Below are 27,151 nucleotides of genomic sequence, written 5' to 3'. Positions count from 1 at the left end.
CCCAGGTTTTACCTCTGCCCATCCATCCATCCACCATTCATCCATCCATCCATCAATCCATCATTCAGCCATCATCCACCTGCTATCCACCACCCACTCATCCATTCATTCATTCATTCATCCACCCAGTCTCCACCATTCATTCATCCATCCACTGACCATTCATTCAGCCACCCCTCCACCCAAACCTGCCTCAGAGCTTACATTGCCAAGCCTATTGTGTGTCCTTTCCCCCTACTCTCTTCATCATAAACTGTAATCTCCCAAAGGCAGGTGACCCAGCACAGCCCAAAGCAAAGAACCTGACTTGCAATAGCAGGGCCTCCCACTAAAGGAATGCGAAGACTTCTCTGGTTCACCCTTCTCCTCCCCAGTGCAGGGATTCCCTCTAGCTAACAGTGGGTCATTCAGTTTATGCTTAATTATCACCAGGACACGTAGCTCCTTCAACTTTCAGAAAATCTAGGTTCTTAGAAATTTCATCAGAGCAGCAATCCACTTTCTTACAGATTTCTTACTTTGGTTCTTGAGAATGGGCACCTTGCATCTTACTTATCTTGTATTTCTAGTTGTGAGCCTAGTGTATGGTTCATTATAGACTCTTGGGTCCTGGATGGGTGGATGACTATATTGATAGATGGATGATGGGTGGTGAATGAATGAATGGATGATGGATGGATGGATGTATAGATGGTGGAGGGATGGTAGATGAATAGATAGATGGATGGGTTGATTGTAGATGGATGGATTGTGGATAAATGATAAAAGCTCATTGATCCTTTGAATGAACTGAATAAATAATTGCTAATAAAACAATTATTAGCAATTAGGAACTAAACAGCCTCTTGATGAGGTGAAGGAAGAGAGTGAAAAGGCCGGCTTAAAGATAAATATTAAAAAACTAAGATCATGGCATCTGGCCCTATTACTTAACAGCAAATAGAAGGGGAAAAGGTGGAAGCAATGACATATTTTCTCTTCTTGGGCTCTAAAATCATTGAGGATGGTGACTGCAGCCTTGAAATCAGAAGATGATTGCTTCTTGGCAGGAAAGCTATGACAAATCTAGACAGTGTGTTGGAAAGCAGAGACATTACTCTGCAGACAAAAGTCCATATAGTCAAGGTTATGTTCTTTCCTATGGTCACATAGAATTGTGAGAGCTGGACCATAGAGAAGGCAGAACGCAAAAGAATTGATGCCTTTGAACTGTGGTGCTGGAGAAGACTCCTGAGAGTCCCTTGAACAGCAAAGAGAACAAACCAGTCAATCTTAAGGGAAATCAAGCCTGAATACTTGTTAGATGCTGAAGCTCCAGTATTTTGGTCATCCGATGCAAATGGCTGACTCATTGGAAAAGTCCCTGATGCTGGGAAAGATTGAGGGCAGAAGGAGAAGAGGGCATCAGAGAATGAAATAGCTGGATGGCATCACTGATGCAAGGGCCATGAACTTGGACAAACTTCGGGAGATGGTGAGGGACAGAGGGGCCTGACGAGCTACAGTCCATGGGGTCGCAAAGAGTCGGACATGACTGGGCGACTGAACAACAATGAAAAAATATCAAGCTTCTGCGGAGGATGGTTTTCTTGATGGAAGACACTTGTCTTACAAAAAGACTCTTTCAGGAGATTCCCTTTCTTCTTCCTTTTCCCAATCCCAGATTGCAGCGTGGGAATGAGAGTCCTGAGCTGGCACAGAGCAGGCTTGGGGAGCCCTAACAGCTCATGTAGGCTCTATTCTAGCAATGCACCCCTTCTTATAGGCTGTGTCCCTTCCTCCTCTCTTGACCTGCCAAAGCCCACTTACAAGAAAGCATTTTGCTGTTGACAGGGGGTATTTCCAGTCTCATCTCCAAGAAGCAATTTCTCCTCCCACAGGCAGAATGGTTCTCTCTCCCTATCTGTACGTGTCTGCGGTCTGTGGCTAAAATTTTGCTGTAACTGGAGTTGCTACTGTGCTCTCCCAGCCCATGACCTCAGGAGAGCCCTGTGTCCCTTCCTTTCTAAACTGAGGCTAATCCAGAAGGTCATGACTTTCTTGGTTCAGACCCCTGTGGAAATCTGATTTAAAAAAAACAATCTATCCAGAAAAACCACAAGTTTTCAGACATGCCCTGGAATTCAGCTTATGATTTTGGGAGGGTTATGTTCTGGACTTTGTTGGTATGTTGCTGTTACATATTGACAAGAACTTTAGGTTGAAAGACTTTTGTAAGTCTACAATAAACCTTGTTTTAGGGATAGAGTAAACGAACACCTGAGCTTCCCTGTGGCTTGGTGGTAAAGAACCTGCCTGCCAAAGCAGAAGACTCAGGTTTGATTCCTGGGTCTGGGAGATCCCCTGAAGAAGGAAACGGCATCCCACTCCAGTATTCTTGCTTGGAGAATCCCATGGACAGAGGAGCCTGGCAGGCTACAGTCCATGGGGTGGCAAAGAGTCAAACACCACTGAGCAACTAAAACAACAAACAACAATGAACATCCTAAAGCTTACCTGTGGTTTCCTGTGTTAAAAGCCCCACAGCTGTGGGATGTCAACTGGGCATTCTGGGGGTCTTCTGCACAGCATCAGAATGTGTTTTAACTTTTTCTTTGGAAATAATTGTGTAGACTTACAGAAACATTGCAGGAATCCAGATCTCTTCCCAGGCCTCCCCATTGCTGACATGACACAAATCCAGTTAGATTCATCAAAACCAAGATCCATCACTAAACTCCAGGCTTTACCCAGATTTCATCCATTTCCCCACTAATGTCCCTTATCTGTCCCATCCCACGTCCATGGGCTCCTCACCCCAGCCCTTGCCCTTCATGCCCTTGAAACCAGGAGGAATTTGGTTAGGGCTTTGGGGGTGTCTGATGTTTCTTGATAATTAAATCTTTAAAATGCCTCGAAGAGGGTGGAATTTCCTTGGGACATCGTCTTAGGAGGCACATGGCATCCATCCATTTTCTGTCTCATTGCTGGTGACGGCAACCCAGATTTCTCTGGTGAGGAGGGACCTGCCATAGTGTTCAGTGCGAAGTTTCAGCTTTTCCCTTTGTGACTGATCAGCTTCTCTGGTAACTGCTTAAAGACCTGTGTCTTCAATTTTAAAAGGATTTTCTTTGCCAGAAAGAACCATCTTACTTTTTTCTTTTGGCTTATGGTCTTCGTAAGGCTTCTTTTCCTCATGAGCAATTTGAAGGCCAGCTCCAAAGTTTCCTTGGTCCTCAGATCTTTATTTGTGAGGAGCCCCTCTCCTCATTTGACAGAAAAGGAAACGGAGGTGCCCAGAGGAGAGAGAAGTGTGCAGGCCCACACAGCTAGTTGGTGACAGAGCAGTGCAGGAATGAGTTTTCTCCTCTAAGTTCAAGAGGGAACACCCCTCCCATCCCCGCCCACCCTTCCCCTCAAGTTGTCTGGAAGCCCTGGACTGTTTGCCTGAGCTTGATAAGCAGAGATCTCCAAGCCCTGTTCAGGGCAGGGCAAAGCCCCAGGCCCGCTTTCTCTCCCCTTATCTCAGTAGCTGGAGAGAGGAGGTGAATAGGGGCTAGTAAGGGGTGCAGAGCAGAGGCGGAGACAGAAGGCAGGATCCTCCTACAGCGGCTCGCCTTGGGCCTCTGGGGACAGGCTCAGAGGGACCTGGGGGAGCATATCCAGGACTCGGAGATGCTGAGCCTTGAGAAGGGCCACCAGAGAGCGCGCGGTAGGGGAGGCATCAGACTGTGCAGTGGGTTCCAGGGATGCCCAGGACATACTGGCTCGACCCTGCCCTGGGAGGGGTGGTGAGGAACCCCCAGACCTCCAGCTCACAGCCCCGAACCCAGGGTCACTGCAAGGGCAGGAGGTGAGACACCGGACCAGGACCCTGGAGGGGTGAGAGTCAGGTTAGCCCAGCCTCCAAAGAGTTGGAGTCCTTGAGAAGACAAAATGAGGGTGCAGGCTCTGCTGAGTGGAAGAACAGGAAGGAAGGGGGTCTGTGTCCGAGTCGTGTGTGCCTGGAGTCAGCAGGAAGTGGCTCCAGGCCACCCTGAAACTAATCAGGTGTACTATAAAAGGGTAACAGGACAGGGGTTCGTGTCTTGAGAGGCAGCTGCCCGACTGATGTCTGGGAAAGAGGACGGTGAGGGGAGCCGTCCTGAATTTCTTCCAGGACAAGCTGAGTAGGGAGAGGTAGAGAGCCAGGTCCCCTGGGGTGGGCCTGTCCAGGTGTGCTCAGACCCCCCTGGAACTCCCTGCCCCAGCCCAGGGCCTCTGCCCTCTCCTCTGACCAGGCCCTCGCTCACCAATAACTATCTGAGGGTGGGCCTGGGGCTACAGATTAGAAACAAAAGGTGAACTCGACACAGCCCCCACCTCAGGGAGCTTTTGGGCAGAATGGGTGTGAGATGGTTCTTGGGGAGCCCTAGGGCCCCAGAGCCAGGCGTGGACTGAGCCCAGACTGCATCCTCGGATCCCCAAAGAGCAGGGATGGGGCCACAGCAGATGCACAGCAGCAGAGAAGCAGTTGGAAAGAACCCAGGGGAAGGATGAGGGCTGAGTGTGGCTGGCGGCCAAGGAGTGGTGATCAGGACTGAGAGGGTAGCAGGTGGAGCAGAGTCAGCCTGTGTGTGAGTCAAGCAAGGACACAGTGGCAAGGACAGGAGAAGGGGCTTGGCAGGGCCAGATGGGCTCTGGACAAAGCATTCCTCCTACAGTATGTATAGGGGGATGTGCATACTTGTGTGAGTGTGTGCATATATGTGTATGTCTGTGTGTGCGTGCATATGTGGGTATGAGAGGTGAGAGTGTCTCTGTGTGTGGATGGGGGGTAGGGAGCTGGAAGCTAGAGGCGGTTGTCCCAACTAGGATCCTCTTCTGGTGCAAGTGGGAGATTCTGAGGTCTGGACTCATAGTTGAGAACCAGGAGAGGCAAGATGGGCCACGGCCATTTCAGGAGGCCAGAGCAGCCTTCAGACTTGGGTAGATCCCAGTCAAGCTGTCAGTGGGAGGCTGATGGGGGAGAAATGGGGAGTCCCTTTCTGGGTTTGTGACTGGGTGCTTGCCACCTGGGAGTTTCCAGAAAGAAGCAGGTGTCCAGGCCTGCTTTGGGGAAAACATGGGAAGTACATAGGTTGGCTGTGGCCTGGAGAGGACCTTCCAGAAGTGCTGACAAATCCATAGAAAAAAAGTCACCAAAAGCAGGGTGGAGCCTTGCAGCTATCAAGAGGCTGGTGCCTAGGGCACTTTTTCAGACACATCCCGCTCTGTGTGTTCCTAGTATAAGAGTAAATGTGCTTTTCTCAGTGGCAGATGTGTGTGGATGTATACAAACCTGTGTGGCTGAGTCTGAGTGTGTGCACACTGCTGGCTGGAACCCTATCTTACCACTTCCCTGACTCTGCTGTCTGAGTTTTGGGACACACATCCTTGGCTGCAAACCTGGGAGCAGGTAAGACCATGCAGTTGAAGGAGGTGTGGGATGCAACTCCAAACCTCTGCTTGCTCCCCAGGGTGGAGCCCCCTCTCCATCCCCCTCCCAGGAAAAAAAGCCTCCTGAGCGTTGATGTGGGTGAGGAGATAGCAGCCCCCTGGGATGACTCTCCTGTAGCTGTTTCGAGCCCTTGCATGGTCCAGGCCTGCGGTGGGGCCTCTGTCCAAGAAGAGCTCAGGGAGAAAGTGGGGCACATACCCCTTGCCAGACACAGAAGGCCCTGGTTGGTCCTGTTCTTCTATCTCTCCAACTCACTCCTCAGTCCATAGCAATTTTTTTACATGGGATTTTAAAATTCTTGCTAATCAGCGGGTAAGCTCCACAAGGTTATCTTGCTCCCTGATGTTTCTCCAGCAGGGTTTGGCAAACAGCAGGTGCTCCACACACGTGTGGAATGGTGATTTGAGGAGTGAGTGAGTTCTATCAGTTCATACAGGACCCAGGATACGCCCAGGACCTGGTCCTCCACCTGGAGCAGATCATGGCTTGGCGCATTGAGGAAATGTTTGTACACACTCAGGAGACGTGATGCATTGATGCATTCATTCACACCGTCTGGGGAAGCCTGGCTGAGGATCCAGCCTCTACCAAGTCCAGGCTGTCCCCCACATGCCCTGTATTTCCCTCTGGTCCTACCAGCCCAGCCCCTCCCCACCTGGGGAGCTGACTTTGTGAGCCCCCAGGCAGAATACCCCTGCCTCCTGCTTTTCCTCTGACGACTTCCTGCCTGTCCTTTGAGACCAGCTCCTCTAGGGTTCTGTCTGCCAGGCTGAGGCGAGGCCTCCCACACCCAGCAACCCCCTGCAGCTGGCCTCTCCAAGGCAGGCCTCTGCTGACTCCCTCACATGCCTGTCTGATCCAGTTCAGCCCCACTGACTTTTTCTTCCTAAGCTTCAGCCACCCCTCACTGGCCTTCTAAAAACAAATGCCACATCCCCTGATTCAGTTCCTCCATGTGTAGAAGGAGAAGACAGCATTCAGGGGCCCAGCAGCTCAAATATCAGGTCAGAGGCAGTCTGCCAGCTCCTGGAGGGCATTCAGTTCCAGACCCAAACACGAGGGGCCAGCATAGGGCAAAGTGCACACGGAGGCACTTACCTTCAGACGGTTCCAGAAGAGATGGCCCTTCCGCTGGGCCTCTCAGTACCCAGTGTCTAAAGTGGAAGAAGGGAAGGGTGTGCAGGCAGTAAAAGAGGCACATGTGGGCAGCATGTGAACCAGGAGCCACACCCTGGGCAGGGCTGCTAGCAGCTTTCAACAAGGACATCTGGGCAGGAGGGCTCCACCATGGGTTAGGAGGACACTAGAAGGAGTATCTGCCTTTTTGTCTCCCTTTTAATCAATCCACGTAATTATTTTGAGATTCATCCATCCTGTCTTTCCTGGTACGCTGAGTAGAATTCCACTTCATAAATATGCCACAGGTTTTAATTGAAATATAATTGACATATAACATTATATTAGTTTCGGGATTCCCTGGGGGCTCAGACTGTGGGTGTACAAAATAGTGATGGGCTTCCCTGGTGGCTCAGATGATAAAGAATCCCCCTGCAATGCAGGAGACCCTGATTCAATCCCCGAGTCAGGAAGATCCCCTGGAGAAGGGAATGGCTACCCACCCCAGTATTCTTGTCTGGAAAATCCCATAGACAGAGGAGCCTGGCGGGCTACAGCCCATGGGGTTGCAAAGAGTCGGACAGGACTGAGTGACTAACACTACTACTACAACTGCAACATAATGATTTCGGTGTTTGTACACACTGTGACCTAATCACCACGGTGAGTTTAATTAACACCCATTACCCCACGTGGTTACAAGACTTTTTCTTATGATGAGAACTTTAAGATCTATGTTCTTAACAACTTCCAAATATACAATATTAATTCTAGTTGCCATCTGTAACCTACGGCTTATTTACCTTATGCCACTATTTTTCATCCATTCACCTGTTGATTAACATTTTAGAACTCAGTTTAGGACTATTATAAATAAAGTTGCAGTGACATTTGCTTCCTGGTCTTTACACGAACACAGGTTTTCTCCAGGGTTAATACCTTAGAGGTAAATGACCAGGTCATAGGGTAGGTATATGTTTTCAAGAAGCTGCCAGATCGATTTCCAAGCGGGAAGCACCAGTTCCTTCCAGCCAGCAGTCTACAGCGTTCTGATTTCTCTACATCCTCACCAGCACTGGTTATGATCTGACTTTCTGGTTTCAACCGTCCCTGCGGTTCTCCATGACAAGTGATGTCCAGCATCTTGCCTTGGCTCCTTAGCTCTCTGTCTACTTTCTTTGTGGAAACTCTCTCCCCTCCTTGGGTCCTTACTCGGGGACGCGCGCTCCTGTCCCACTGCAGCCCTGCCTCCCCATCACTGTGCTGCGGTTACCCACGCCCACTGTGGGTGCCCAGGGCAAGAGGCAGCCACGCCCCCCACGGCCAGCCCCACCCAGCCATGCCGGGTCCTGCCAAGCAAGTCATCTCTTTTCGCAGCTACTCGGGAGTCAGCCTTCGTGCACGCCATCGCCTCTGCCGGCGTAGCCTTCGCAGTGACGCGCTCTTGCGCCGAGGGCTCCGCTGCCATCTGCGGCTGCAGCGGCCGCCATCAGGGCTCGCCCGGTGAGGGCTGGAAGTGGGGCGGCTGCAGCGAGGACATCGAGTTCGGCGGGATGGTGTCTCGGGAGTTCGCAGATGCGCGGGAGAACCGCCCGGACGCTCGCTCCGCGATGAACCGCCACAACAATGAGGCTGGGCGCCAGGTACGTCTGTGGCCCCCTTCAGTCCTGGGGGTGAAGCAGAAATCCCTGCGGGGCTCTGGGAAACAGCTTTCTGAATAGGCTGTGTGCCCTGGCCCCCTGAGGGGTATGGCCCGCTGGAGGCAGGGTGGTGGGCCGTGGGGGGGATGTATCTGATGGCCAAACTGGGGGTCTACTCACCTCCTGCCCAGGAGTGTCTGAAACACAGGGCTGTCCCGTTGCTCCACGAGGTCTAGGGCATTCTCACAGGATGGCAGGTCTGCCTGTGACGTTGGGGTCCCAAGGAAGGAGGGTCGGGAGAAAGGCCTGCTCCTGCACATTCCAGCAGGGAGACAGACAGGCTGTTCCACCGCAGTGTGGTAAGTTCTCCAATGAACAAATGCACGCGCGCGCGCGCGCGCACACACACACACACACACACACACACACACACACACACAGAGGCAAGGTGATCTGGGCATATGGAGAGGTCAGACCCAGACTAGTGTCTCAAAAAAAGACTTCTATTGACAGAGGTGGTGAGTGGAGACAAGCAGAATCATCGGCAGACAGGGAAGCCTGGCGCGCTGCAGTCCATGGGGTCTCAAAGAGTCGCCGATTGAGCGACTGAACTGAACTGAAGTGAGATGAGGGGGAGCCAGGAGAGCCTCTGGGTAACCCACAGTGAAAGAATGCACAGGAGTTAGTTCAGACAGAATATGGAGAACAGAGAAAGAAAGATGCGGGGAATGGAGAGGCTGCCAGAGACCAAGCTGTAAAAGGCTTTGTGAGCCTTTTTGAAAAGAACTTGATTAGAGGGTCAGTGGGGAACTGCTAATAGGAAGTGATGTGTGTAGGGGCTGAAAAATGTCCAGTAAAGTTGGCTCTGACCTTGGCCAGTGAAACTGGGGCATTGCAGAGGGCTGAAGAGTGAACATTTAATTTCCAACAACAGACAACAGGGAACTTGGTGACTCACATTAATCTTCTGACTAAAGAGTACAAAACTACAAATGTAGGATGAAATGTAAACATCACCCTTTATACCCTGATACAGTTACCTGACTTATCACAGGGAAGAAGACAGTGCAGTGCAAAGGGGGAAATGGTCTTTTCAATAAAGTATGCTCAGTCAACTGGATATCAATATGGTAAAGAATTAATCTTGACCCCTACTTCACACCATATTTTAAAAAAATCAATTTCCCATTTCCAAATAGGAAAGAGTAAACAAAAAATGTTTAGAAGAAAATATAAGAAAATATCTTTGTGACCTTGGAGTGGGCAACGTTTCCTAAACAGGCCAAAAAAACACTCATAATGAAAGAAAAATGTGATAATGCAAAGTGTATTAAAATTTGTAAAACTGCACCACCGTGAAACTGAAAAGGCAATCCATATAGGAGGAGAGATCCACAATATATACTCAACCTGTATATTAAAGTTATAGTATTAAAAAAAACCTACAAAGTAATAAGAAAAAGACTGATAACCCAATAGAAAGTTGGCTAAAAAATGGAAAGCCACTTCACAAAAGAAAATCTAGAAATGACCAATATGTGTGAATATGTGAAAGGGTGATCGATATCACTAGTCATCAAGGAAATGCTGTTGGAATACATGCCCTGGCAGGAAAGAAGATAACAACTGGACGAGAGCATGATGGGAGTTTCCAAGGAGCTGGTGTTCTGAGGCTGGTAATTTGTGAAATTTGGTCATATTTCATGCTTATGACATATAAACTGTTGCATGTATACTACACTTCCAAAAAAATAATTGTTAAGTGTCAAATAGCTAACATATAGTAAGGAATTATCAGTCCAAAGTTCAAAAAGGCGACTATAGACTCCAAGCCTGGTGGCTGGGGGCAGCTTTTATCCAGGGGTCATTTGCTGGTCTGAGAAAAAAGTATATATGCTGAGCTGCACTTTTAGCAACCTCACCGAGCTAAAAGGGACCATCAAAGGTTCTGTGTCTGGGAAATAATTCCTCAGTTTAGGCGGGATTCTGAGGAGTAAACGAAAACCAGAAGTAGACAAGCCCTCGTGCACATGTGCAGGCTAGCAAAATCTCAAAACTGGATTAAGGTGATCCCAAATTGCTGGTATCCCCACGCACCTGGAAAAAGAAGACAAATCCTTTTCGGAGAATGATAACCTTATGATAGGCTGATTTGTTTTCTACAAACAATTTTTCAAACACAATGTTCAACACATGATCAAATATAACCTATTAAATGAGCTGGTGACATAATGAGTGATAACCAGTCAAACAAAACAAAGCGAAACAAGAACAACAACAAAAACAGAAATACGAGTCGAATACTGAAATTATTAGACACAGATCGTGAGAAAAAAATATGCTTACTTGTGTTCACCAAGCTAAAATGTAATACAATAGATTTGGGAAAGAATCCCAAAGAAATTGTAGACCTGGAAATTGAATGGGAGCTTCCAGTTAAAAAAAAATGACAAACTAAATACGAAGGATTTTTGTCTGCAGTCTCCTAGAACATCACTAAAATGACAATGAATTAATTTTAAGATACTTAAATAAACTATAGAGAACATGGAAAACAGAAAAGGGGACAAAGGCAATAAAACTTTGAAAGCAAAAAGCAGCATCTCAGTACAGTCAAGAAAGCTGAATCTTAAGCCAATAGAAACTCTTAAACTAGATTGGCTTTAAAGCAATCAACCCAGGAATTTCTAGTATCCGATATCTTAAGAAGTAGAGATAGATATAGAGCTTGGAAACAGAAAGATTGGTTGAAATCTATTTTAAAAGCACTTTTAAACCTACCAGTTCTTCTGTCCAACCTCTTGCATCCAGACAACGCCCCTCCATCACCATGGATAAGCTTGGAGGCTTATTCCCTAATGAGGGTAAAGCAGAAGATGTCTGGACTGCTGAGGGTGAGGCTGCCCAAGTGAAAGGAGTCTGTCTATATACACATTTCTCTTCTTAATCTTCTAGTATCACAGTGAATCTTATATGCTCTAGGTGGGAGAATGGAAGACTCTCCCCTGAAAATCAGACCAATCCAAGAGAAGAGACTTGAAGATATTGATGTGGGGTTTCCCCTAAAAGCAATGTGACCAGATCACTCTACAGTGAGGGTCCAAGTACATGAGTCTCTCCTGTGTACAGGAGGTTCCAATAAGTTTTTGGTGCCCCACTTTTAAATATAGCAGGTAGTTAGGGATCACTGAACATGATGCTTTCCTACAACCACAAAGATAAAGACCAAAATAAATAAACAAAATCCAAACTTATGGGAAAGAGACATTGTAAAGAGAGACAGTGGTAAAGAATCTGCCTGCAATGCAGGTGACCCTGGTTTGATTCCTGGGTGGGGAAGATCCACTGGAGAAGGGATAGGCTACCCACTCCAGTATTCTTGAGGTTCCCTGGTGGCTCAGCTGATAAAGAATCCACTTGCAATGCCAGAGACCTGTGTTTGATCCCTGGGTTGGGAAGATCCCCTGGAGAAGGGAAAGGCTACCCACTCCAGTATTCTGGCCTGGAGAGTTCCATGGACTGTATAGTCCATGGTGTCACAAAGAATCAGACATGGCTGAGCGTCTTTCATTTTCAACACTGTCAGCACTAAGTTTTGATCTAACTGGAACTATGCTATAGTTTTTAGAGTAGGGAGGGGGCTTGGAAAAACTGTGCATCAGAATTGTGGCATAAGGTCCCCCAATGGGACCTCCATGGTGATAGGTCCATAAGACAAGGCCAAACACTGAAAAATCAAGAAATAACAAGTGAAGTGTTAGGTGCTCAGTTGTGTCCAATTGTTTGCAATCCCATGGACTGTAGCCCACCAGGTTCCTCTGTCTGTGGATTCTCCAGGCAAGGATATTGGAGTAGGTAGCCATTCCCTTCGCCAAGGGATCTTCCTGACCTAGGGATCAAACCTGGGTCAAGACAAGCATCTTATTAGAGGTGCAGAGGTGAAAGGTGCTGCCCCTAGTAGGTCAGGAAAGTGCTGTTAATGAGAGTGTGGGAGCAGAACTCCTGTTTTTCTAAAAGGAAACAGGTGAAATTTGTTTTAAATAATAAATTTTATTGAGCCCAATAACCAACATGTTACCATGACAGTAATGCAATCAATATTAAAATTTTGAATGAGATATTTTACATCCTCTTATGAAATCTGGGGATTTAGTGTGACCCAGCAATGTAGTGTGCCCTTAACAGCACTTCTCAGTTTGGACCACCAGCCACATCTCACGACCTCACAGGTGGCTATTTCTGAGTACATCACAGGACCTTTCACCCCCAGCCCCACTCCTTCCCCCAAAGAGAGAAGGGAAGAGAACCTGCTACTGGGATGCCCACAGGAGAAACATAATGTAATACTCAGCTGCTGCTGCTGCCAAGTTGCTTCAGTCATATCCGACTCTGTGTGACCCCATAGACGGCAGCCCACCAGGCTCCCTCATCCCTGGGATTCTCCGGGCAAGAACACTGGAGTGGGTTGCCATTTCCTTCTCCAATGCATGAAAGTGAAAAGTGAAAGGGAAGTCCCTCAGTCGAGTCCGACTCTTAGCTTCCCCATGGACTGCAGTCCACCAGGCTCCTCTATCCATGGGATTTTCCAGGCAAGAGTACTGGAGTGGGTTTCCAATGCCTTCTCCGAATGTAATTCTCAGCACTTCCCTACAATGCAATAAACCCAGTTTCCTGGGCCCTGAAGATACTGTGCTCAAGCCACTTGCATTATTCATGCTCAGGTCAGCCCCCAGGCTTGCCACCCAGCCCTTGTGCATCTCCTCTAGACCAAAGCCTTGAATTTCCTCAGTTAGAAGGAACCATTTCCCTTTTCCACCCCTGCACTTACATGTCACATCTTACAGCCCCTTCTTTCCTTCACTGAACATAGATAGCCTAGAAGTAGACTCAGCCCAGGAGGGGGCTTCCCAGACCCTGCCCTCCAGGGATCTTGGGTCTGCCAGGGGAACCACCTCAAGGGTGGCATTGGGAGAGGGTATCTGCTCCGCCTGGGAGTCCCAGAGCTTTATGGAGCAGGTTGGGGGATTGTTTGACAGATGAGTAGAAGGAAGACTAAGGCAAGGAGCACAGCCATCCTCCGGGGAGGTGGGGAGGTTGAGGGCCTGCCCTGACTCCACCGCTTGCCCGCTTCTGTAGGCCATCGCTAGTCACATGCACCTCAAGTGCAAGTGCCATGGGCTCTCGGGCAGCTGTGAAGTGAAGACCTGCTGGTGGTCGCAGCCTGACTTCCGCGCCATTGGTGACTTCCTCAAGGATAAGTATGACAGCGCCTCAGAGATGGTGGTGGAGAAGCACCGCGAGTCGCGCGGCTGGGTGGAGACCCTGCGGCCACGCTACACTTATTTCAAGGTGCCCACAGAGCGCGACCTGGTCTACTACGAGGCCTCACCCAACTTCTGTGAGCCCAACCCCGAGACGGGATCTTTCGGCACGCGGGACCGCACCTGCAACGTGAGCTCGCACGGCATAGACGGCTGCGACCTGCTGTGCTGCGGCCGCGGCCACAACGCGCGAACGGAGCAGCGGAGGGAGAAGTGTCACTGCGTCTTCCACTGGTGCTGCTACGTGAGCTGCCAGGAGTGCGCGCGCGTCTACGACGTGCACACCTGCAAGTAGAGGGCGCCGCTACCGGCCCCGCGGGTTAGAGCTCCACCTGGCGGGGGCGGGGCCCCGTGAGCGGGGCTGGAGGCGGGGCTCTGAGGTAGAGCTCCTCCGTGGGCGGGGCAGGGGCGGGGCTCTGAGGTAGAGCTCCTCCGTGGGCGGGGCGGGGGCGGGGCTCTGAGGTAGAGCTCCCCCGTGGGCTGGGCGGGGCGGGGGCGGGGCTTGAGGTAGAGCTCCTGGAGCGGGGCGGGGTCCAACTAGGACAGAGTTGAGGCTCCTGAGTGGCATAGAGTTCTTCCCCGTCCTGGAGTGAAACCCAAGACCCTTCCTGGGTCCTCCTCTCTGGAGTTGGGGCTCCAGGGACGGGGATTTAGCCTGCTATTACTGGCCCTCGAAGGCCACATGGTTCCATCGTCCCGACCTCGTCTGTGTAAAGCAGAATCTCCTGGCAGAATGAGCTGTGGAGAGACTGTGGGGAACATCTTGTCCTCCTACCCCTCCCACTGAGGTCCGAGGTATATCCTCCAAGGATTCCTCCCTCAAAGATGCCTGCCAACGCTCTCAACCAGGCCCTACAGAACCGCAAGAATGGCTGGGGTTTGGGTCAAGGAGATAGGGCCCGGTGGCAGAAGGTTGAGGAAGGGCCTGGACGTGTGGCCTGAGTCTGCCCTGGCTGCTTTGTGCTGGGCCTCAGACACCTGGGCCCTCTTCCCAGTGTTCTGCTGTCACCCAGGCCCCGCAAGGCACCACGCTGCCTGGCCAGCTCTGCCCCCGACTTTGCCGCTGACAGAGCTCTAGCCTGGTTCGCCCACCTCCCTGTCTTCACGTTCCCACGTGCACCCGATCTCATCCACAGGAGAGGAGCAAAGCCTCCTGTCCCAGTCTTGCTGTTGCCGGCCTCTTGGCATCAGCACCTCTCTCCAGCTCCCTCATTCACAGTCCTCTGTAAGGCATAGGCAAGAAGGGGACCTAGACTCTAAGGCTGCCCAGAGTCACTGCTGCCAAGGTCCTACTCAGCTCTATAACCTAGCTTAGAGGCTTACCTTGGGTTGTTTGGGAGATTTGGAGTTGGGGGATGATACAACACTGGTGCTACAGAGAGAGGACCCAAAGAGCCCAGAGGAGTGGTCTCTGCCCCAGCCCCTTGTGGCCAGGACTGACCCCCAGGTCCTGCTGCTACGTCCTTGGTACACCAGACCTACCTGTCACTGGTCATTGCGGAGTCTCCGGTTGGCTACTTGACTTGGCCCTCATCACATCTGACTCATCCATCCTGTCTGGGAATGAGCAAGGCCGATGGACCCCTCAACTAATGCCCATAGGAACTGCCCACCATGTGCGGCCTTGCCAAGACTTTTCCTCCTCTGCCTCTGGTACTGTGAATTGTTGCCTGGAGCCTGGCCCTGAAGGCCTCCTCTCCAGGCAGGGGGAAAGACAATGGAGGGACCTGCACACCCCACTAGGAATACGACCTTCCTTTGCCTTCAATTTTGCATTTGTGGGTTTTAATTTTATTTCTGATGCTGCTATATTCACCATACACAGGAGCTAGACAAACAGATGTGTTGTTGTTGTTTTCCTTTTCTTTCTATGAAAGAAACTTTTAGTCATAGCTTGTGAGTTTCAAACAATGGGGAAAGTAAAAACAAACAAAAAACAAAACAAAGAAGAAGAAGAAACAACCAAACAAGCCTGTGAATTGTGCTGGATTTTTGGTGGTGGGTCAGCAAGACATGGGACCTGGATTGGTCATGACCCTCTGGGAGGGGCCACGATGGGAGGTGGTGGTGGGCATGTTTAGCACAGAGACTCCTAGGGGCTCTGTAGTGGCCTCCAGGGCCAGAATTCCAGAGGAAGGAAGAAGGATGGCCACTCCAAAGAAGGAAGGAAACAGCCAGTGGTCTCAAAGTCGAGGGGGAGACAGACCTGTGAAAAGTGCAGAGAGCGGGGAAGGAGGTCTGCCTGTTGCAGAGGATGTGTGATGCAGCAAGCAGGGCACCACGGCCGCCCCAGGGGGCAGACCCCACGCCAGTCAGGGGTGCAGTAGGACATCCACCAAGTCAGCTGAAAGCCACTTCCCCAAACATCCACAGCATGCTCACTCAGTTGACATCTGAGCTATGTGGCCATGACTAGCTATGTGGCCATGCTTCCTGGGCTTGGGGACACGAACTCTGTGTGGGGTCGGTCCTCTTCTCAGCCTGCCATGGGGCACTCTAGGAGCCTGGTCTGACCTGGAGGCAAGACATGTTCCCTCAATTGGAGGCTCACCAGCCAGAAGCCTGGAAATCAGGCAGGAACTTCTCACTGGGCCTCGCCTCCTTCTGCCTCCTGCAAAGGCCTCATTAGAAGTCACAGCTCATGCAGCAGGAATCCAGTTGGGAGATCATGAGGGACATCCATCGCTGGCAGAGAGCTAATATATGAAGCCAAGAACTCTTAGGGGCTCCTTCCTGCCTCTGTCCATCCTCAGGCCTGAGCTGACCCTGGACCCTGGCCTCCTCTCCACCACAGGGCATAGCTCAGGTGTCTGAGGACTGGCAGGGGTCAGCACTCTCTATATGTATGGTTGGCCAGATCCTGGAATCGTGCTCAGAATCTTGGGGTGGGGATCTTTCCAAGGCAAACAGGGAGAGACTCAAGGGCAAGCAAAGCATACTCTTGGCAGAAGTGTCACGCTGTGCCTCCATGGCTATTGCCTACATCCACCCTCAATCCAGGGTATTCAGGATATGCAGAGCTGGATAGCCCTCTGAAAACTGAGGCTACAGGAGCCAGGAGATGAAGGGATGGCTTTCTCAAACCACATCTTCACCTCTTCAAGCCAAGAGCAGGATCCTTGCTTCTCTCTCTGTCCCTCCATGCTCTCCTCCTTACTACTACCACTGCCTCTGAGCCCTGCCCTGATATCCGAGCAGACCCACAAGGAGGGAGAAAGGGGAAGCAGGGGTGGAGGGGCATGCTGGGGCAGGTGGGACATGGGGAGAGCTGATGCTGGAGCTGAGGCAAGGAGGCCTAGTTCCCACCCTCTCAGAGGTCAGGCTCAGCACAGCCGCCCTGCAGGAGCCATATGCTGGAAAGGAGGGGGCTGGGGGCAGACGGGAGCCTCATAATCTGGAGGCTTGTGCCTGCTGAGAGCAGAGGGAGGAAAGCCCAGTTCAGCTGGCTCCATGGCTAGACATCAGGGCCACATGGTATCCTTGAGAGCAAAGGAATGAAGGGTGACCCTCTGCCAACAGAGAGCCAGAGCTGGCTGGCCAGGGTCCTGGCCAGGGCTGTGCAGACCCAGCATGGGCAAGAGTATCCACTCCACATAGAACCCTGCACTGGGAGAGAGGGTTTGGGAGCTGCCTGGTGGAGGGAGTAGGAACCCTTCAAGGGAGGAAGGGAGGAAAGAGGAAACATGGTGATAGGAGGTCGTGGCCTCATCACTCCAGACAGGACCTGGGGAATACCACCCCCATCACGCTAATGGCCACACTGGTCTTTGCTGCAGGCTCCAAGCCACTAAAGTCAGAGCCAGAAGAGGTCCAGCAAGGCTAAGGGACTAGAGGCAGGGACTTCCCCACAGTCATCCTGTGGTTAAGAATCAGCCTGCCAATGCAAGGGGCAGATTCAATCCCTGGTCCAGGAAGATTCCACATGCCACAGGGCAGCTAAGCCTGTGCGCCACAACTACCAAAGCCTGCGCACCCTAGAACCTGTGCTCTGCAACAAGAGAAGCCTGGGCACTGCAACTCGAATAGCCCCCACTTGCTGTAACTAGAGAAAGCCCTTGTGCAGCAACAAAGACCCAGCACAGTCAAAAATAAATATTAGTAGATATAACATATATTTTTTAAAGGGACTTCAGAGAGACACAGGGCTCTGGACTCCCAGATCCTCTGCTTTCACACTCCACATCATTATCAGCTTCCCAGGCTGGCACACCCAAGTCCCACCCAAGCCACTCACCCTTGTTGGCCCGGGGCTCACTGCCTCCTTCACCAGGCCCATTTCAGGCCAGGTCACCACTGCCCCAGGGCTGTAGCTGACCACCAGGGGCTCCCTACTGTGGCCTCAAGGGGTCAGCTGGAGTCAGATGGACTACAGGCAGACTCTATAAAGAGGGAGACACTGATTAAGCTCACAGGGCAGTGTCCAGGCCTGGAGCACAGGTGGCCAATCTCACCTGCAGGACTGAGTCACCAGCAGAAAGACCCCAGGCCCACATAGCCCACCAGTCAATAGAGTGAGATCAGAGACTCCACACAAGGGTCAGGTCCTGGGGCAGGGGTGACAGGTGCCCCCCTAGAGCTACCTGTGGGCCACATCCACAGTGCACAGACAGTACAAAAGGTGCAGCACCTCTTATTAGCTAGGGTCTGGGCAGGAGTTGCCCTAATTGGCACCTGCTGAAAACTAGGTGCTAGGGGCTCCACAGATGAAAGGGTAGGAGAGATGGGCTAGTCAGGGAGTAGAGGCATAGCCACAGGGTCACAAGGGTGAGACGCCAAGAGAGGAAGGAAGGACACAGCCAGGCTTCGTAAGAGAGCAGAGGCCAGACACCCAGAAGGAAGATGGAAGCTACCTGGGAGTTGATGCAGAAGTAGGTTCTGCCTGCTGGGTCTCAGCCCTCCACCAAGTGAGGCACTAGGCCCCCACTCCCCATGTCTATGGCTCAAGGGCAGAGAGAGGCAGAACCCCACCAGAAGAGGCCCGTATGTCCACAGGACAGGCTCCAGTAAATAGTCGAGGGGAGCTAGCAAGAGCCTGTGTGGGTGAGGAGGTGAAACCCTCAACTCTGCCAGCCAGGAGCAAGCCCCACCCAGAGCCTTAGTTTCCCGCCAGAGGAAGAGGAAGTGGGATGATGGGGCTCCCCTTTCTGCCTTTCTGCTCCTGCCTTTTGCTAATGTGGGATGTTCCATCTGGAGGCCTCTCTGGAGCCCAACTGGCCCCCCTCACCTGCCAACATCAGCATGTTCCCATGAACTCTGGTCCAGCCTCCCCACCCCCACCCTTTACCCCCAGCTCACAAGGAGGGCAGAACACAGGGTGGCCAGCCTGCCTGGGCCTTAGAAGCCACCTCTCCAGGGAGTTTACAGCCCCTCCCGACAGCCCTGAAGAAGGAGGAAATGGGCCTGGTGGGCCTGTTCACAGGTAGTTGAGACAGGAGAGGAATAACCATATTAAAGGCCCGGAGGTAGTGGGGCCTCACCCCACCAGGGCCCCTCCTTGGCCCAGCTCCCTGCAAATCTCACACCCCCAGGGCTTCAGCTTTGAAGTCCTGGAGGGGGTGTGGTGAGCCCCCTCCTCCTAGGACCCCCACAGGCCCTCCTCTCTCCTCTCCCCTCCCCCATCTTCCCTCATACTCCCACTTTCTGGGTCCTTAGGACCTGTTTCCATACTTCAAGGATGCTCTGAACCATCCCATCCCCCCACCCCTATGCTGGCCCAGAATCTCCAGGGCTGGGACCCTCAGAGCAACAGGTGCAGGGCTCTGGGTCACCAAGCCTGTTACAGAGCACTGAGGACCCCCAGCCAGGCTTCCTAGTCCTACACAGTGATGGCCTTCACCTCTACAGTAGAGCTTGGACTGGATGGGCCTCAAGATCCTGCTGCCATGCCTTTGCCCCTTTCCTGAGGGTCTGGTCTGGGGACATGACTTAGCCCATCCTGGGGTCTGGCCTGATGGCCTGGGACAGCCCCAGTCCCTCAGCTCTCCCCTGAAGAGGCCTAGCCCCACTCCAAACTGCATGATCCCTCCCCAAGCTGCGTGGTCCTCTTGCCTGCAACTCATCTGCCTATAGGAACCCTGTGTCCCTTCATGAAACTCTCTGGTTGGGACTCGCAAGGACAAGGCATCCTAGCAGTCAGCAGCTTCCTCTCCAGTAGCCCCCTGGCCTCCTGACCTGAGCAGAAACAGGGCACCTCATGCACCCACACTGCACTCTAGTCTCAACTCCAGCTTCAGTCTGGACAGCAGACAACCTCCCAAGGTGATGCCTGAGCCTTAGAGGAACAGGACCGCATCTCTGCCATCCCACCTGGGTGGGAGTTCTTCCAGTCCTTCTTCCAGTGCCATAGGCACTGGCAGGTAAACTGAGACCTACTGGATAAAGCCTCTCTCCCCAGTGTGAGTTCATGAAGGCAAGACTACCCCCATTTTCTCCCTCCCTGTCCCCCCATAAAATGGGGGCACCAGGAGAAGCTGACAGAGGGCACGCCCACTTGCACACTCCTCATCCCCGCAGATGACCTTGGCCCCAGAGATCTGGGTGATGGGCCCTTCCATACCTTCCGTGTCATCTGGGAGGGCTCCCAAGAGGAGGTGAGCACGTGGTGCAGTTTCTGTGGCTCTGACATCCTTGATCTGTGCCCCTTAGGCATCCTGTACTTCTGAGAGGTCCGCCCTACAGATGCCAGGATCAGGTGGGTACCCAGGGCACTGGGGAAGCCCTGGAAGGGCCCCAGCCTGGGAGCCGCCACTGCCTGGCCTGGCAGCTGGGACAGGAGCTACTCAGAAGGTGCTAATTGATGTTTAGATCCAGGCTGGCTCCTCAATCACGTCTCTCTCTCTTTCTCTCTCTCTTTTTTATTTGAGTCTCTGGAGCACACAGTAAACAGTCATTTGGCTCTCAGGGCCCTGCAAATTGGTGTTTATGGTATAAGGACCAGGACTCGTCCACCCAAACACAGCAGGCTAGGAGGGAGGCACTGGGCTGGCAGGGATGGCATGCTCTCCCGCCCATGGAGGCCCGGCTCTGGGAAGGCCTTCCCTCCACTCTAAAGGAGAAGGCAGGCCTGCTCCCAGTAACCTTGATGCCTGCAGCCTGGCCTGAGGCAAGGAACTAGCTGGTTCACCCACCAGCAAAGGGCCAGCACTGGCCAGAATCCTGCCAGCCAGGCACTTGTGTGTTTGGAGCTGGCCAATACTTGAGGCATTGTCATTAATCCAGGAGGGCTTCTTGGAGCCGGTGAGTCTCTGTGACAGAGAGGACCCTCCAAAGGGAGCTCTGAAGGTTCATCAGGGCCCTCAGATTCCCCTGGGGCTCTGTGTCCAAGCTTCTCCCAGGCTTCCATTTCCTTCGAGTTTCTCCAAGTCCCTGTGGCAGATGCTAGGACCCTCTACCCACACACCTTCTCCCAACCCCAGCAGCCATCTCCAGAACGAAAGACAGGAATGTGGGCAGACCCGGGCCTTAATGCAAGAGGTTGAATGGTGGAATTCCAAGACAGCAGTGGAGAGGTTTTGGGAGAGAAGGGAGACTTCCCAATGTCTGCCCCTTGCCTGACAATTGAACTGCAGAGAAGTAGGCCAGTGTAGAACATGCAGCCAGACCAAATAGCTGTCCTAAGTTCCTTAGCTCCCTCTGCTGCCTACAAGTTGCAGGGATTCATTCTACCTCACCTGGCTCACCCAGTCTGTCAGCCTGCAACCTACAGAAAGGCAAAGCCTGGGGCCCTGGGGAAGTTGTTTGATGTTTGGATTTGGGAAGGAGTACCATAGATCCCATGTGCTTCTTCCCTGAGTGCACTCTGAATTTTCAGGTCTGAGCTACAGAACAGGAAACGAGCCCCCTCCTCTGCTCAAGAACCTTCCATGGCTCTCCAGTGCCAAGTTGGAGTTGGAGTACCTCAGCCTACACCCCTCACAAATTGGTCCCACTCTGAGCTAAAGGGGGACCTCTAATCTATGGATGGAGAAACTTGCCCAGAGGGCACTCAGCATGTTAGTCAGGCAGAGTCTTAAGGAAAGCTGAGACCTCACATCATACATTCTGGTCCCACTTGCAGTTCACTCTCAACTTCCTTCACCCTTGCCTCCATCCCTCAGTCTCAGGCATCTCCTGGCCTCTGCTGAGGCCTCCTCACCATCGCACAGCCATAACCTTTGTGGTTCCTATATCATGATCCCCCAGGACCCAGCTGCACCTTAGGGACCCATGCAAGGCAGAGGAGAACCTGTGTATGTTGCATTTGGGGGAGGGATCTCTGGTGCCAAGTTGATCCATCCCCAGGGCTGCAGGCCTCTGCAGGGGCCCTGACCAGTTCCAAGGGCTCAGCTATCTCCCTAGCTCTAGACCTAGCTCCCAGCAGATCCACCCTTCCAACTCCAGCTGCGACCTCAGGCAGGCCAGTCTAAGTCAAATGATCAGAATGCCTCAGGAGAATGCCCCTTATCTGGGAGCGGTTGGGACACCTGCAGTGGGCCGTCCCTACAACATGTGGCCTCAGTATCAGTGATGCCGAGGGTCCCTGTGTGGATGCCTCCTGTGGAACCTCTCCCCACCTCCCACATCAGGGTCCCCAGGAGATGGCCACGAGGAAGGGTGTCCCAGGTCTCAGGATGACAGGATAGCAGCTGGTCACGTTGCAAACAGGGAAACTGAGGCTGGGAAAGAGGCAGAACTTGTCCCAGCCTCTCAAAGTCAACAGCACACTGCGGACAGGCAGAATCACACATTGCATCACTCCTGCTCTGGGAGGCCACTGGGAACGGGCTGCATCCGTTGTGGGCAGCTCTAGCTGGGCAAGAGTCTAGCAAGGATAGGTGCTGCCTGGGACAGGATCAGGGTCAGTCTGAGGTCAGAAGTCAGCCCGGCAGGTCAGAGTGGTCTGGGGCTGCCCCTTGCCTATGTCCAGAGGGTTGGTCTTCGTGGATGTCCCCCCCAGTGTGGGGGATGGGTGGCCTCACCCAGGCTCCTGGACACATCTGCAAGCGCAGCCCCCCACCCACTGGGCCGTCAGGAACTGCTCTGGCACTTCCCAGTGGCTCACAACTCTGCCAGTGCTTGTCTGAAGACTACGCCTAGTGAATGTGGAGGTTGGTGAGTTCTAGCCTCTCAGGTGGGGGAGATGGGCACTGAGCCCACAGCTGATGTGAGGACCCCCAGTGGGGCTGTTTCAGCACACACCCACTCAGGCTAGGAGGACAGTGTGGAAGAAAGTCGGCTCAGCTTGCCCTAGAGTAGCCAAGAATAACAGGGATGGTGGGGACACAGGTGAGGGGGCGGCAGGTGAGGACACTGAAGGTAAGAAGGATGCTGTAGGTGAGGACAATGCAGGCGGGGAGGATACAAGTGGGGACACTGCTGTTGTGGGTGCCGCAGGTGGGGACAATGCAAGGGAGCACACTACAGGTGGAGTTGCACACAGCACAGGTGTGATGCCTCAGGCTTGGACACACTCACAGGTCATTCAGACTCACTCTGCCTCTCCGTGTCACATGGCTTGCCCTATGATGAACCAAAAAAAGGGGAGATTATTTCCTGACCCCAGGTTTAGCCCCTTGCCCTGGGCTGATCCTCAACTGTGAGCTCAGCCAGCCCAGGCCCACAGGGTCCAGCTCCTGCATTCCAGCCCAAGGCTGACATGAGAAGTGGGACAGGCCACCATCCACTCTTGACATGCTTCCTCAGTCAGCAGCTTCAGGAGCAGGTGTGACCACTCCCTGTTTCCCCTCCCATAGGGCCTGGGGTCCCCAAGCAGGCCACTGGGTTGAGGGTGTGAGGACACACCTGGGCCCTGGAATAGGACCAGAGGTCTCTCCAGGGCTCCCCCTGCAGCTCAAACCCAGCCTGGCCTGACATGCTGGTGGGCAGCAGCACCTGCCAGCCAATACCCAACCCAGACAAGCTCCCGGCATGGCCAGCAGTCTCCGACTCTGGGTCCAGTGTCAAGTGTCCTTGTCCAGTTAATGAGGAATAGTTTCTCTCCAGAACCAGAAATAATGCTGGGCCTCCTCACACTACCTGGCCTGCCTGCTCAGGTTCTTCCATCCCTCAGCCTGGCTCTGCTGGACCTCTGGACCTGGACTGCCTGTTGCTTTGATGTCCAGCTCTGGGCAGGCAAGCAGGCAGACATCCACCCCTTTGGGCAGCAGCGAGGCACTCTGGCCATTTCTTTTCCCATCTATGACAGAACAGTGGTTGCTTCTGTCAGGGACTTGCCTTCCTCGGCCTGTCCGTCTCCCTCTTTATGACCAGATCTTTGAAGGATCAGATCCCAGACCCTGATGTCCCTGGCTGATCACCTGGAAGGCTTCTGCCTCCCCACTGGCCTCCCTCACAGGGCACCCACCCCTTAAACACACCTGGGGAGCCAGGTGCCCTCTAGGGTGACCTTAGCCTCTCCCCTTGCAGATAGCCCTGACATGGGGTGGTAGGAGGTAGCAGTCTGTGTAGGAAGAGGCTTGAGCTCCCTCTTGAAAAGGGGGCTTCCCAGGGCAGGTGCCCAGTTGGGCTTGTAGGTAGGGGTGGGGTGCTAAAAAGAGCAGGGCTGGCCCACCTTGACCTGGGAGCCAGAAGCAGCACCCAGCACCCCCGGCAGAAACAGACTGGTGTCCCCAGAGCCAGCCTGCCCTCACTTGGTGGAGACAGAAAGCCACTTCAGAGCCTCAGGATCCCTGTGAGATGTTCACAGTCTTGGAGAGACCAGAGTGGAAAGCATGGAGCTGGACCCCAAGCCTAGGAACAGGTGTGGAGGCCAGCCCTCTGGAGTGTGAGTCAGGGCGCAAGCAGCAGATCCCGGCAGCAGACGCTGGGACATGCTGCCCGCCCCCCCCCTCCTTGGGCTGGGCTTTTTAATTAACCTCGGCCACTCTGATGGGCCCCAATTAAGTGGAGAATGTGATGGCAGAGCGGGTTCAGGCAGAGAGATGGGTTTTAATTAAACCACTGAAGGGTCCTAGCCAGGGTAGTGGTAGCCTAGGCAGGAGCGCCCCCGCCTGACCATCTCGGTCCTAATCTTGCTCCAAAGGATGCTGGCACACCTCAGGTGGCAAGAAAAAGTACTGCTTGCCCATGGTCAGGCATGGCACCCGCAGGGCCTGTGACCTCTCACCCTCTCTGTGTGGCCCAAGATCAGGCAGCTCCTCTCTGAGCTACTGTCCCCACTGGCTTCCCCTCTCTTCTTCCTGTCTCTGAGCATCTATATCATGTCCACTGTAAAGGCCCTGCTGGGTGGCAGAGGACAGAGAAAAAAACCATGAAACAAACGTGAAAGTGAAACTGAAATTCGCTCAGTCATGTCCGACTCTTTGCGACCCCATGGACTATATAGTCCATGGAATTCTCCAGGCCAGAATACTGGAGTGGATAGCCTTTCCCTTCTCCAGGGGATCTTCCCAACTCAGGGATCGAATTCAGGTCTCCCGCATGAAACAAATAAATGGATTAAATGTGTTCATGTGCAATAGGGGAGAGTAGAGTGAAGGGAGGGCTATTTTCAATGGAGAGGGGAGTTCAAAGGAGCATAGACCCTCAGAAGGAGGAAGGAAGGAGAAAGCAAACTCACCTGGAAGGGGGCAGTCACTGCAAAGGCTTTGGGTCAGAACCCTGGGCACAGCTGAGCTGCCTGATACCAGCAAACTAAAATGAGAGGGAGGGCCTCCCTGGTGGTCCAGGGGTTAAGAATGCAAGCTGCAATGCCAGGAACACTGGTTCAGTCCTGGTCTGGGAAGATCCCACATACCGCAGAGGAGCTCAGCCCCTGGGCCACAACTACTGAGCCTGCGCTCCGAGTCCTTGGTCTACAACTAGAGAAGCCACTGCAACAAGAAGCCCGCATAGCACAGCTGGACAGCAGCCTGCGCAGCAGTGAAGACCAGGCAGAGCCAGAAATCAACAAAAATAAATACAAACTTTAAAAAATAAAAGGAGAGGGAGCCAGACAGCAGAAAGTCATAGGCATGGAAGGTTTTCAGAGTCACTCAGGTGGACAAGGACCACTTGGGGCTTCTGAGTTGGGCCACTTGCTAGGCTCCAGGAACCAGAATGCCTGACCACCATAACTCGGACACCAATCTGCTTGGTGCTCCCTAGCCTTGCTCAGTGGAACGGCAAGCGAGACACTTGTGAGTCCTTGACAGATTCTGTGAGTCTGAGGATGGTTCACACTTGGGCCTGGGCCTGGAGCTGTTGGGGAGAGACGGTGGCAGGCAGGCACATGAGTCCTGCCCCACAGCTGCCCATCTTTCTTCAGAACAGTTCTGCAATAACTGCAGCTACAAGGCTGACATTCTCCATGGCTGGCTCCCTCCAGACCCGGGGCTTTGGGAGTGATGCATGAAGGAAACAGGGTGAGAGGGTGTCCTTCCCCTGGTCCTGCCAGGGGCTGCAGGGCAAGGGGAACCCAGGAAAGGACTGCTCTAACCCCAAGAGCCAGAACCACTGCGAGGTGTGGCAGTCACGGCAGGGGATGCCTGCCCAGTGGGGGACACACACCCAGATGCACAGGTCATGTGGCCACTTGCAAGAAGCTGGCTACCCTCGGGCCAATGTGTGCAGATACCACCTGGACAGGCAGGTGAAAGGAAAGAGGGGTGTCTAGGGGACCCCATACTTTCAGCCCCAGAAACCAGTCCACATGAGCCCCTGGGAAGGCCGTGACAAATTTCCACAAATGTAGTGGCTAAAACAACAGAAATTTGTTCTCTCCTGGGATTGGAGGCTGGAAGTTCGAAATGAACATGTGGGGAGAGTGTGCTCCCTCTAGAGGCCCTAGGGGCAGACCCTTCCTGCTTCTCCTGGTTCTTGGTGCCCCAGGCGTCCGCAGGCTTATGGCTGCATCACCCCAACCTCTGCCTCTGTGGTCAGGCGGCCACCTTCTGGCATCTGTGTCTCAAATCACCTTTAACAACACTTGTCATTGAATCTAGGGCCCTAATCCAGAGTCATCTCACCTCAAGATTCTCAATTAATTACAACTGCAAAGACACCATTTCTAGACAAGACCCCATTCTGAGATTCTGGACAGATATGACTTTGGGGGGATACCATTCTACCCCCTGAAAATCCCATGGGGTAAACCCAGGTACTACCGCTATTTGGCTGCACCACATGCAATCCTGGTGCCAGTGCATGTCACCAAGATGCTCCTAGGTCCTAAACCCCAAGGAGATTGCCTATATAAGGACTGTCATTTTAAGCCACTAGGGCTTGTGGAACTTGTCACCAGTCCACAGATAGGGCAGGGACCAACAAACTTTTCCCTTTCCCAGGGTTTCTGAAACCCTGAATTCATCAGATGCCTCCCAAGACAGGTTGGGTCCCTCCTTCCTGCTGTCCTCTGGGGGTTGAAAGGGGGAGAAGGGCCCCCCCAGAGAGAGGAACAGACACCAGCCCTCTCAAACCTGGGGGTGAGCCCCAAGAGAACAGCTTGGTCCCGGTGGCGACGAAGACTGCAGGCCCGCTCACAATCTGTGATACAATCTGTGCCCAGACCCATGAGGGCCTACCCCTCCTCCCACCCTCCCCTACCCATCAACTTGCTGAGTGCCATGGCTCCACACCCTGGTCAGCCTGATCCTGATGATCTCCTCCTGCTGACTTCCTGGCCTCCAGCCATACTGCAG

The 27,151-nt window shown here is 52.8% G+C and overlaps 1 protein-coding gene across 1 annotated transcript in view; it reads left to right on the top strand.

Annotated features, from left to right (window-relative positions):
* The window catches only part of WNT3A (Wnt family member 3A), a 65,260-nt gene extending 51,430 nt beyond the window's left edge, over window positions 1-13,830 (top strand). The window contains exons 3-4 of the mRNA XM_065917304.1: window positions 7,952-8,217; window positions 13,351-13,830. Coding sequence (XP_065773376.1) covers window positions 7,952-8,217; window positions 13,351-13,830 — 746 coding nt within the window. The remainder of the gene's footprint in view (window positions 1-7,951; window positions 8,218-13,350) is intronic.
* Window positions 13,831-27,151: the final 13,321 nt, after the last annotated feature.

Source organism: Muntiacus reevesi, chromosome 1, assembly GCF_963930625.1.
Source record: "Muntiacus reevesi chromosome 1, mMunRee1.1, whole genome shotgun sequence".
NCBI lineage: Eukaryota > Metazoa > Chordata > Mammalia > Artiodactyla > Cervidae > Muntiacus > Muntiacus reevesi.
The sequence above is the reverse complement of the archived record's forward strand: the minus strand, read 5'-3'. Positions and strand labels throughout refer to the sequence as shown.